Raw genomic sequence first — 12982 nt, forward strand, 5'->3', positions numbered from 1 at the left:
GGTTCCTCGATCCTCACTCATTATGAGTTATTAATGAAAAAAGTTCAATCTGAGTGGAAGTGTTTTGCTAGCAAATACGAAGGTTATCACCTCACGAGAGCGTAGCTACTTCACTTTCTCCTAAAAAGAATGGAACCTAGGTATAAAGCTCATGCATGCGAGTGAATATACAAAGTGTGTGCAAAGTAATGTATTGATCAAAATAACATGAATAAATCATAACTAAAAACAAAATCAAAATGAAGTAATAACTAACACATAATTTATTTTATTTATTAACATGAATGTTTTCAAAAAATAAAATAAAAGAAATTAAATTAAATATCAAATAAAATCAATTAAATCCAACCATTATCAATAGTGCATAATTAAAATTTTGGCCTGACTCTCAAACAAGTCTCCAGTGGAGTCGTTAGGCTGTTGTAACGATTTTAAGATCGCCAAACGTAAAAGAGTTTTAAAATCAAAATAAATAAGGGAGTCGCCACCAATCTTTGTTAGGGTGTGATTGGTCACCTAAAAGTTTATCTTTTTAATAAAACTATAAAAACGGGTTTAAAGTTTATCAAAAAGATAAATTTTAGTCTACGAAAATTAGGTTGGTCCGAGAGTCGATTACGTGTGGGGAAGGATTAGCACCCCCACAACGCCCATAAATTGGTACCATTTAATTATGCGCTATTTTGGGTGTTGGATAAAAATGGTTTTGACTTGAAATTTAATACTAATTCTCTTCGTTTTTAAAAAATATTTTTGCTAAAATTTTTATTTAGAAATATTGAAAAAATCTTTAAGTTAAAGAATTATCTTAAAATTATCCAACATCTAGGTAGAATTTAAAATAACTTTTTTCGCTTAAGATTTTACACAACAATCCTTAAAATGAAATAATACTCCTTATAGAAAATTGTTGGTGACTCTCCAACATCTAGGCAGAGTACCAAGAATTATTTCTTTCAGAATGTTATTTTTATTTTATTTTGTAATATAACAATTTTTTAAAAGTATTATTCTTTTTTTTATTATAAAATATTTTATCACAAGTAGTAAATAAAAATTAAAGACAGAATAGTGCAAGTAATTACTAATAATAACATGCTAACGTATGCATGCTAATGAATGTTATGTAGGATGAGATGCAATTTTAATGTTAGATTCTTAAGTATAATGAGACTACCACAACTCTCCAACATCTAGACAGAGCTTAGGTGCGACTGTTTATATTTAAGATCTTAATTTACTATCATACTTTTTATTTATTAATCTTATTATTAATGCGAATTAAGAAATCGTGTGAAAAGACTTAACGAAGTAAAATTTTTTAAATACCCCATCATCTAGACGACATTCAGGAATAAATTGCTTCAAATGAAATTTTCACACGTGTCCTTAGGATTTTTAAGATTTTGGATTTTAAAGGGTTTTGGATTTTAAAGGGTTTTGGATTTTAGGGGGGGTTTTAGAAACCGAGGATTTTGAAAATTAAAAAATAGTGTTTAAGGTTTCATTTTTAAGAAAATACGAACATCTCTAAAAATCTCCAATATCTAAGCGAATTTTCGAAGCAAGTTCGATTTTAGTGATTTTTGAAAATTAATTAAAAAATTCTTTTTCTTTTGAAAATTTATTAATAATAATTTTCCAACATCTAGGCGAAACTATTTCTTTAAAAAAATATTTTTTTACTCCCTCCAACATCTAAACAGAAAAAATAATAATAATAATAAATATTTTTTTTGAACATTTTTAATATATATTTTAATCGTTTTCATTTTTATTATTATTAAAACAATGAAACATTTATTCTAACAAATTTAAAAATTTATCATGCAAGAATAAATAAAACAAACTTAAAATAACAAAAATAATAATATAAAAAAAAATTTTTACCTGAACTGGACCAGTCAACGGTCCAGTCAACATCGATCTTGACCGATTTTGCTATTCAGTCAGTGGTTCGGGCAGTCCAGTGTTCAGATCGGTTCACTGACGATTCATCTGGATCGGTTCAAGGTTGGCTGAAGCGGGTTGGTGGGTCAATTTGCACGGATCTCAGGTTGGATCCAGGTTCACACACGGATCCTCCTTGGTTAAAACGACGTCGTTTTGGGTCTTTCCCTAAATGATATCGTTTTGAGTTTTGCTTTCCTATATATAACTAAAGATTTTTTTTTTGGTTCATTATTTTCTGTTTCAGAAAAAAAAAAGAGAGAGAGAGAGCTCTAGGGGAGAGCTCCAGGCTCCGGCCGTTCGATCGTCGGACCGTCGCATCGGTTGCCACTTGGGTCACCGTCGACGGGGTTGCTGGTGGTCGTCGGTGGTTGAAAATTTTCAATAATGCTCCCAGAAGCGCTCTTCTATGCGCTCTTCCTAGATCTGGCGTCCGTTTTACTAGAAACAGTCACGATCAACGTAGATCGAGACTTAAAGTTTCTGTTTTTATTTTTTTTTGTTGAAACAAGACTGACGTGATTTTTGCTTTTGTAGGCAGCCTTAGCGCTGAGTTCCTCCCTGCGATGAGGACTATATTTGTCTTTTTTTTGTTTTTTTTTTCTGTTTTTTTTTTTTTTTGTGGTCTGGCTTGGGTTTTTTTTTTTTATTTTCTGATGAGTAGGAAGCTTTGTGGGAGGCTTGGACTGGGGTGCTAGTATAGGACTGAGCTTATTGAAAGGGGGGCTGGGCAGTGATGAAGGGTAAGCCCTTCGTGTCCGAGAGAACCGATCAAATGAAAGAAATTTGAAGTTTTTAAGGAGTTCAAAAGGGAACATGTGGTGGCAGGGTGGCTGTAGGATGGTTGTCTGGTCTAGTGGCTGGATAGGGGGCTGGACAGGGGGTTGGTCGAGTAGGAGAGTGAGCTGTAAGGTGGTGGTGATAGGCTGTAGGATGGCTGGTCAGGGGCAACAGCAATGCCGTACACCAGCCACCCTACTTTTTGTTTTTTTTTTTATATTTTCTCTTTCTTTTTTTCTTTTTTTTAATAATTAATAATTATTTTAAAAATATATTATTATTATTATTATTATTATTATTATTGTTATTATTATCAATAGAGTCGGACAAAATCGATTTCTATAATTTTTAATTCTAATAATCAAAGTTCAAGAGATCTTTCGTTTTGTCATGCCTTAACTGAACCCGGTCCACTTCTCTTTCAGCAATGTTTATTTTTTCAATTTATTTCTTTCAGAAGCATATCTTCAATAATTTTGATTCAAATAACGGTTTCTCGCTTTTTCCATTGATTACTGATTTATTAGATAGATTCGACTAACCTGTAATCTCCAATAATATTGAATGAAAGACTGACAAAACAACTTGGGGAGATTTTCACTTAGGTTAATTACTACTTGCTACAGAACATTTTAAAAGTACAAAATTCAGATATTTGAATTAAATGGCACCCAAAAAAATCACAAACGTATAGTAGTCAGCAAAGTAATGCATATCAATGTCAGCTGAACTAAGATATATATACTTATATATATCTATAACATGTTCGGTATTATTGTTTTCTAGAGAAAATGAAGTAATATTTTGTTGAACTGAAAAAGGACAAAAATGAACCAATCAATATGAATGAATAGGATGCTTATCGACCCAAAATTGGGAGATGACAAAAAATATAAAATAAGATCATCGTCATCATCATAGTGTGGGCACGATAAGAATGATAGATGCCTATCTTCTCTACATCAAATAAGGGTTAGTAAACTAAATGACGTCATGGCTTAGGCAAATTGATTAAGATAGGGGTCCATATCTCCATATTCACTTATAGGAACACCCGATTTCATGTGTATTTTATTGCATTGAAGGCAAGTGATGAAAGGGTGCAAAATCAAAATGCATAATGTATAGCATCATAGATCATGCATTTCTTATGTATACCATAGAAGGTTTAGGAAGTTATTTTCGCGACTATTTCTTTATTTTTTGAAGCATAAAAAAAAAAGGGGGGGGGGGGGGAGGGGCGAGTGATGGGCATTTCATATCAAAGGCAACATCGATCGAATTAATTCAAAAAGATAGCCTGAGTGGTATCCCCGTTCGCCACTTCCTTTTCAAGCTTCCTAATCGTGATATCCTACGAGGCCAGCACTACGAAAGCCACTAAAACATATATATATATATATATATATATCTATGAATTAAGATGAAATTAATTATAAATTTGATTCTTTTGCTTCATCAGATCATGAATGAAGCTTGCTAATTTGTCGATTTATTCTTTATATACATTCGGTATGATTTTGGGTTAAGAGGCTCCATTTTCTAAATAATGATTTGATTCTAATCAATTATGAGGTTAGGTTATATCTTTTCTTTTGATGGTCAGTTACATAGAAAAGGTCCATTGGAAATGGACTGCATGTTTTTAGTGCATAAACAGCAGTTTCATATGATTTTAATCATGGGTTTATGTCACATGGTCTGAACCACAAGATCAGCCAAGGCTGCCAAGTGGAAATCACAGTAAGCCTTCAAGTGCAAACAATACTACGAGACTGCCGGTTCAGTTCCGGCACCAAAATGCATGATCTTCCATTAATATTATCTGGCCAGAGCAATGTTGTTGCATAAGGAGAAAGAAGAGATTAGTAAACTTAACACTAACATAGCTCGTGCCATATTAATATGCCATTAAACAATTAGATTAGCTGATTGGGAAGTGGGGAGGACCTACTGGCCAAGTTGGAGAATGAATATTTGAATTTCTGTCATAAACTTAAAAGCATTGTACCTTCGATTCCAGCGAAGGTGGCTAACAGTTTGGCAAAACTACCAAATTTGAGAGTGTGACAACTAAATCAAAACATAGGATGAAAGGTTCCATATATCTTAAGATTTGAATTTTGATGCCTCCATAATCATTTATTTGTTGAAAAATACTAGTGTTAGTGCTGTAACTTTTACTCTTCTTGATGTGATAATAATTTATTAAAGTATGATATATCATTTATGAATCAATCAATTAATTAATTAAATTTAAATTTATCTAATAATTATATATCATATAAGAAGCACAATTATTTGAGACTGAAATTATGAAACAATCAACAAATATTTTATATCATCATGTTTTTTTAAATTTAGGGGTCAAAGTTAATACTTCATTTTATAAAATTTAATTTTAATTTTCGTTACCAGTAGTTTTATTTTATACAAATCGTCACTAAAAATATGTGAAATATTCGAATCAAAGAAAAAAAATTTTATTTCTTTTAAAGAAAAGTGTGTGAGTGCTAACGCAGGTGCACCGCATGGAAGAGTCACGTGTCAAACAGAGTTTTAACCACGTAAATTTTATGACACTTTGCAGATATTTACTTATTTTTATTATTTACACTTTTTTTTTTCAAATTTTTGTGAACGTGAAAAAGCCAGTCAAAGGAAAAAATGGGCGGTAGAAAAGAACAACTACAGGCCTTTAACTGCCCTGAACTCACAGGTTTTGCAGCTCTTTCAGGGGACAGCCGAACCTTGTTCTGTATCTTTTTCTTCTCCTAATCTCGAATTACCAACGTGTTTTCATTTTTCTCTTTTGATTGGAGTAATTAGTAAATTTATAAATCGTTTAACAATAAGATAAATTACATAAAATCATTTTATGATTTGAATTGTTTTAAAAATTATTTGAACATTGTCTTAAATTATAAGATAATTTTATGTAATTTATTTTTAATAATAAAGATCGATCCCAATATTAGATAAACTTAATCAATAGTGTTGACAGATTTATAAATTATTAAATGCAAAAATGGCACGAAAAATCCACTACTGCCCCGACGTCATACCATACATCAAATGCCAGCCATTAATATCCTTATAAAAGTTAACCGCAGACGCTACTGACATGTGGTCACAATAATCACCAAATATTCAATTTGTGAGGGCCCACCCCCAACTTACTAAATCGTAAATTCATGTCTTCAACTCTTTCAGAGCCCATCATCGAAGCATACTCAACACTGTAACAAGATCAACGGTCACGACTGAACCACAGTTTGGGGGCCCACAATGTATGGAGAAGGAAAAAACCCACTACGCTAAGAAACCAAAAACCAAAAACCGAACCGCCTTTCTGACACTTCACAAACAAAAAAAATGAAAAGAAAAACACAGTCCGCCAAGGGGCGGCTGACCTACTTAATGATTCGAGGAATCAAGACACCCAAACCCAACAACCATTGCACATTGGACACGTGCGAAACTAAACATCCCTAAAAATTGAAAACCCCATTTCACACGTGCCACACACCCCAACACCATAAACGGGACCGGGAAGTTTTGGAAGACAATCACCGCCATTCATAACCAAAAAGAACACAAAAACCTTCCAAAAATGGACGGCAATCAATCATACAACATACAAAGTAAAATCTTATTATTTCATTCCTTATACAAACATCCCTTCCCTTCTCCTATAATAAGGGAGTACATTTTTTTTCACTACCCTTTTACCTAAAACCAGAAAAACCCAATTTACATCTTTGATTCCCCATTAATATATGGCAAAAAAAAAAAAAAACTTACGTATAATCACCCTACAAACGCAAGCCACCCTATTTTATCTTATAAAAACTGAAAAAAAAAAAGAGTAGCATTCAAGTCCTTAACATATGGGGTCTTATGTTTCTATTATTTGTTTTGCTGCTTCTATTTACAAGATACTGGAGGTGGGTTGGGGGAGTGACAATGCCGGCTTTTTCCATAGGGCATTGTGACGATGGCTTTGTATCTATCGGGCAAAAGTAGGGTAAAATATATTTTGACTTGAGAAGAAAGGGGAGAAAGCACTATGGCTATGGCTAATATTCTATGATTAGTCCTCCCATTGGGGATCGGTGGGGAATGCCCTTTCTACGTTTGGCAGTTCGGTAATTAACCGAAGTCGGAGGGGGGGTTGAAGGAATGAAGCTCTGCACTTTGTTGTTATTGTTGTTTTCTTTATTGTTGTTCTTCAGCTTTCCATGGCTACTGCTGCTGTATGAATCCTCGGAGTCTGATGCCATGGCCAAGTGCCTCTTCTTCTTCTGGAAATTCTTTGATGTGCCAACAATCTGCTGGTCAATTACCAAATTGGATTAGAAATTTACAGCAATCAGAATTTGACCAAAAACACATTCAAACTTGTTCATGGCTCTTTGGGGTCGAAACAAATTAAACTGCATTATCGTTGATTTCAAGGACAATTAAAAATTGAATAATGAACAACCAAGAAAAAACCCATTTGAATTAGATAAATTCTTGAGAAACACTATTGTTTCACATTGCCTCTCCTGGCTACTTCCCAACGCAATGAAATAAAAGTCAACATAATTTCACCAAACGAAATTAATCTAATTTGACCATTTTGGTTTTTGCTTGGAAAACTTAAACCTTCAAAGATCATACAGTTTATCAGCAACCAAACAGCACCATTGACTACCAAGAAAATTAAGTTGAAAAAAAATTGTAGAAGAACATAGGTTTTACCTTGCAACCAAGGGAGCAGAAGCGGAAGGAATCCACGAGGCTTCGGTCACAGACCTCACAGGTGTTTGTGACACCTTTTCCAGGCCTTGGCTGTGGCCTCTCATTGATGAAAACAACCTTAGCACTGTTAATAACATAAGTTTGAACTCCAGATATGTCGAGGTATTTCTGTATCTCAGATACCCTTATCACATCATGGTATGAAGACCTCCTGATCTGTCAAAAGAAAACAGAGTAAATCACATTAGCAAATTGAAATAAATGAGGAATTTTTGTAATGAACGAGAAATAATAGACAAATCCCATGAGAATTTCATGAGTTATATAGTCTTATCTGTCAAGTAATGCAAAATCAGATTGAACTCATTCACGAGAAATACAATTGGCTTTGTTATTAGAAACGAAGGACAAAATTGAGGAATTTTAATGGGATTAGTAATTAGATCGGAAAACTACCATTGTTTAGAAGAAAAGGAGGATTCTTTTTTTATTATGCTAAAAATGCCTTTTTACAAAACAGAGGAAGAGCCATGAAAATTGAGTCAATGCCTGCTTGGATGCTGATAAAATGTGTGAAACAAGAAATATGGAGGTTTGTAAAAATACAAACAACTACGCAGGACTGAGAGAAAAGTTCTAATCGTTTTAGTACATTTTAGAAAAACAGAACAAAAAGAAGTAAACTTTTAGCAGAGGAGAGCTTTAAAGAAATGTTTTTTAAATTAAAATTGAAAACAAACTCGATCAAGAAAAGACAGAGCACAGAATCCCAGAATTGGAAACCTGAATACCGGAAAAGGGATTTAAATAACAGGATTCTCCTTATCCCATAAAAGGAAATGACACAAATTTCGAATGAAAAAACGGTAAAATAGTAATTAGTAGTATTTGTTGACAAAAATGAACCAAAAAGTAGAAACCAAACCAAGATGAAAAAGAATAGATTAAAAAAATAAAAGAGGGAATGCGAATTTGAAAGGAAAGTATTGAACCTGAATACAACGATGATCCCTGTGATAAGCTAGACAGAATGAGCAGAGAGCGCCATTCATACAATCTAAGCAGTACATATTGCATTCACTCTTGTGAGAATCGACATGATGCTTGCATTGAACAAAGAAATGTTCTCTTAACAAAGGTTTCAGCCATGGAGGCCACCTGTTGTCTTCTTCATCAGGTCCACCAGCTCCCTATCAAAGACACCAAAGACATTAAACACCATTTCATTAACACACAATTTAATAAATACCCAGATCAAAAAACCAAGAAAAAAAGCGAAAAAAGCTGGAAAAAAAAAAAAGCAAATTAAAGAAAGATAGGAAACAGAACAATGAGGAAAAAAGGAGTTTTCTTGGGAATGGAAATACCATTATTCTTCTGTTCTTGGGCTTGATTTCACGAACAGTGGATTCTTGATTTTCGATCGCCAGCTTGAACTGATTGAAAAGAGAAAAACTCAAGAGTATGCTCTGTTTTTTGTTTGAGTGAGATTTTAGAGAGAGAAGCGAAGCATAGGCGGCGAGAAAGAGAGAAATAAAAAATTTTAGAAGGGATGAGGTCGTTCTTATCTACACAAAGTCTACACCCGAACCTAAATCCGAAGCTAAGCTCTCGGTGAGAGAGAGATGCGTTGAGTGCAAGGAACCAACCTCCTTCTTTCCTTTTTATTTCCCTTTCTGCCTTACATGTTCACTCTCTCTCTCTCTTTGGTCTTATCATTTTATTTTATTTTTTATTTTCTAAAGTAATTTGATTATTTAATTCCTTAATTGACAGTCATTATCGGTGAGGTAATTAATTTTAATTGTGCATTGTATTTTTTTTTTTTCATGTGATGGAAGGACAGATATGGTAATATTTTTAATAGTGAATTAACATCAAGTATGTTGAATTTTGCTTATTGTCATGTCCAAGTTCTTTGTATCAATACTTTTGAGTGATTTTTTTTATTAATTTATTTTGTCTTATTTTTTATTTTTTGAAAATTTTATCAGTTTTGGTTTGTCTAATTTCCTTTTATTGATTATATATCACAAAATTTCTATAAAAAGAAAAAAAAGAAGAAGAGGAAGTTAGATAAAATAAATAACAAATGAAGACAAATTGATTGGGGAAAAACCAAATTCATGAGAAAGCTTAGGAATTTAGATTAGGGATGAAACGAGGTTGGTATCAAGTTTGGCCTTAAATAATAGCATGGATTTTGGTTTTGGCCGGCCATATCTCTTATTAGAAAACAAAACTATGCATTTAATGGAAAAATTTTAGATAAAATTTTTTAGGTGAAGTTAGTATTTTAAAATTGATTAAACCAAAATTAAAATTAAAAATCAAAATTAGTAGATTAAAAAAGTTTATTACATAAATCAAATGTGTAAATTTTTTTAAAATTAATAAATTTTGATACTTTTTATCTATGTATTTTTAGTGAAAATTTTGATATAATTTTTATTATTGAATAAATATTAATAAAATTTATATTATAAACTACATTTTTAATATTTTTCATGTATCATTGATATTCTCATTAAATTTTATTAATTTATTAGTTTATATTTTTTATTAAAATTTTTATTGAATAATTTTTAATTAAAATTTTCATAAGTTTTACCTACTTAACTTTATTTAGTCTACATATAAACAGCTTGAGAATTATTGCATGATATTATAATTAAAAAAACAGTTTTTCTTATGATGTAGATTCTTGTAAAATTAGGTTCGATCATCAAAATTTACAATTTTTTTTCTAAAATTCACTCAAGTTCTTCTAAGAATAATATCTACATTTCCTTTTTTTTTTTTTTTTTACTATAATGATTTATTTTCATTTATATAAATCACCCCAATCAAATTAGCATTAAAAATTTTATGAAGAAAGAGGAATAAAATGGACTCATTCAAATAAGGTTATGGCTAGAATTTAAGAAAGGAGTTAATTTTTTTTATTGGAGAATTAAGGACTAAATTTACCACGAAAAATCACATGTAAATTGTGCTTGAATAATATAAAGATTTAGGTACATGACTAAGCGATCCCATCAATCATTATAGGCTATAGCATCGGAATTTATTCAAGTTTACCATTGAGTTGATAGAATACCAAATTCATGAACCATTAGTGATCCCAGCTTCCAAATGGCATACTATTCTACTAAATTGCCAAATTGTTTCTTTTTCATTATACTTGCAATTCAAGTAGATTAAGTTTACATTTATATAACTATGTTAAAAGTAGAGGGGTTGAAATTGACATTAATAACAAGACTTCAATTTTTTTTTTCTCTAAGACTTTTGTCCAAAATTCAAACTTAATATCATACATATCACACATGTTAAACTCAATCTAGACATCATCTTATAATTCTTTGTTATTGTTTCTTATATCTTAGTAGATTAAAAGCTTAAAATTGTTCGTTTTACTTTGGTCTGGAACAAATAATAACAATAAAATTTATATTTGATATATTGTCAATATATAAATTTTATATATTATTAATAAATTAAATAATAATATTTTATTAATAAATAAATATCAATATTTGAAATTAATATAAAAATTATATTTAAAAAAAATTTATTAATAAAATATTATCATCGGATTTATTTTTATAATAATAATAAATTTTATGCCATGTAATGCATGGTAGATTTAGCTAACAAAATAAGGTTTTAAGAATTTTTTTTCATCAAAACTATAGGTTTATTCCCCTTTATTTTCTGTTTTTGTTTTTTATGATAAGCATTATTTATTCTTGAGATATATTTTTTATATATGTATTATTTATGGAAGAATGGGATGCGAAACGGAAAAAAGTAAATGGAGATATTCTAAAATAATTGCTGTCAAATAAGGTCAGTGTAGTACTTGAATAAATATCTAAATGTGGTTTCTTAAAATAAGAAAAGTTGTGGGGTCCACGATCTAGAGAACACCCATCCTTAGAGATAATCAAAAAGAGATCATGGATGGACAAATTCAACTTGGGTCTTAAATGCCAAAAAAAAAAAAAAAAAATCAAATACAATGAGAAAAAAGTTTTTTTTTTTTTTTTTAACTTCGTATATATTTAAAAAATATATATTATTATGTTAATTTTGTTTATAAAATTAAAAAATTCCCTTAAAAATATATCAGATAATTTCTCACTAAATAATAATAAAAAATGGTTTTTTTTTTTTTTAATTTGACTTGAATAGATCATGCCGCTTAAAACGTCAACCACCTAACAATGCCATAATTTTGGTATAATTAAAATATTTTTCTCGTTGGCTCATTCCGTTACTATTAAAATATGATATTTAATATATTTTAATTTTAATTTACGTAATTATATTTTATATTTTTAGATTACGATTTTTTTATAAAAAATAATAGTTAATACGAGTAAGTAACTTGAAATGAAATTTTAAATGATTTTAATTAATAAAATAATATGTAAAATGGGATTTTAATTTGACTAGAAAAGATCATGCTGCTTTAAAAAGATCAAGCCACCAAGCATGCCATAATCTCAAATAGTAAAATGCATAATATAAATAATGCGTCTGAAAATGATGTTAAGTGTGTGATTGCATCACAATCACCTAATAAGCTTAGAAGAAGAGGATCATCTTTCGGATTCATTCAATTTGGATGATCTTTAAAGATCCCTCATTCAGATTTTTGAATCATTCCTAAAATTTCACAAGTCTTTCATGAGATTTCTTGGGAAAGAAGATTTAATTCTCCTTCCCCCAAAGAAAGTTTCCAAAAGTCACCCATTTTTTTTAATGTTTGTAAATTTGTTTTGTTGCCATATTGTTTTTTTTTTCCTTAAAAAATTTCATATTTATAAATCACTTATTAATAAAAAATTGTGAGGGTTCAAATATATCATACTAAAAGTCTCTTATCCAATTAAATTAACAAAAATATAATCAAATAATTATTTAATCATATAAAATATAATAATTTAATGTGATTTGATTTGATCGATTTACGTCAACAGATAAAAAATAAAATTAATTAATTATAAAAATTATAAATATATATCAAATCAATCTTATTCAATAATCAATACACTCTCAATTTTTTTTAATTTTATAAAATATTATCAATCAAAATAAATATAAAACTATATATATTTATGCACTTATATCTATATGAACATTCTCAATAATTATATGATTAAATTCGTTGAATAAGCTTATACGTTATATACGTTCATGAAATGATTCATGTTTCAATGACAGATAATAAAAGAGAAAAACAATTTAAATGCATTTCAGCCACGCAGCCATGGAATTTCGCATCTTTGAATGAAATATATATACATATTGACAAATTACTTGAATTTTTTTATTTTTATATTGGAAAACATTTTTTAATTGGTGTTGCTTAAAGAAAAACTAATCAAGACGATAATAACTTATTGTAAACTGTATTATACCTTTTTTTTGGTAGAGAAAAAGTTTGCAATCCAAAGTTTTCTCCTCTCTTAAAACATGAAATCTTTAACTTAACATG

At 30.1% G+C, this 12982-nt stretch overlaps 1 protein-coding gene across 1 annotated transcript; it reads right to left on the reverse strand.

The window, feature by feature from the left end:
* Positions 1–6361: 6361 nt before the first annotated feature.
* LOC111289372 (protein RGF1 INDUCIBLE TRANSCRIPTION FACTOR 1-like) lies at positions 6362–9011 on the reverse strand. The gene is made up of 4 exons (XM_089767493.1): positions 8844–9011; positions 8469–8666; positions 7477–7692; positions 6362–7061 (listed from the first exon to the last, which is right to left on the reverse strand). The coding sequence occupies exons 1-4, from the start codon at positions 8844–8846 to the stop codon at positions 6810–6812; spliced, it is 669 nt and encodes a 222-aa protein (XP_089623619.1). The 5' UTR covers positions 8847–9011; the 3' UTR covers positions 6362–6809.
* Positions 9012–12982: the final 3971 nt, after the last annotated feature.

This window comes from Durio zibethinus, chromosome 11 (genome assembly GCF_047325235.1).
Source record: "Durio zibethinus cultivar Kanyao isolate XHJ-2024 chromosome 11, ASM4732523v1, whole genome shotgun sequence".
Taxonomy (NCBI): Eukaryota; Viridiplantae; Streptophyta; class Magnoliopsida; order Malvales; family Malvaceae; genus Durio; species Durio zibethinus.

Excerpts from the sequence above, each read along its gene's own strand:
- LOC111289372 (XM_089767493.1), bottom strand. Across the intron at positions 7,693-8,468 it reads GGGATCATCGTTGTATTCAG|ATCAGGAGGTCTTCATACCA; the intron begins GTTCAATACTTT and ends TTCTTTTGACAG. Across the intron at positions 7,062-7,476 it reads TCTGCTCCCTTGGTTGCAAG|ATTGTTGGCACATCAAAGAA; the intron begins GTAAAACCTATG and ends ATTGACCAGCAG.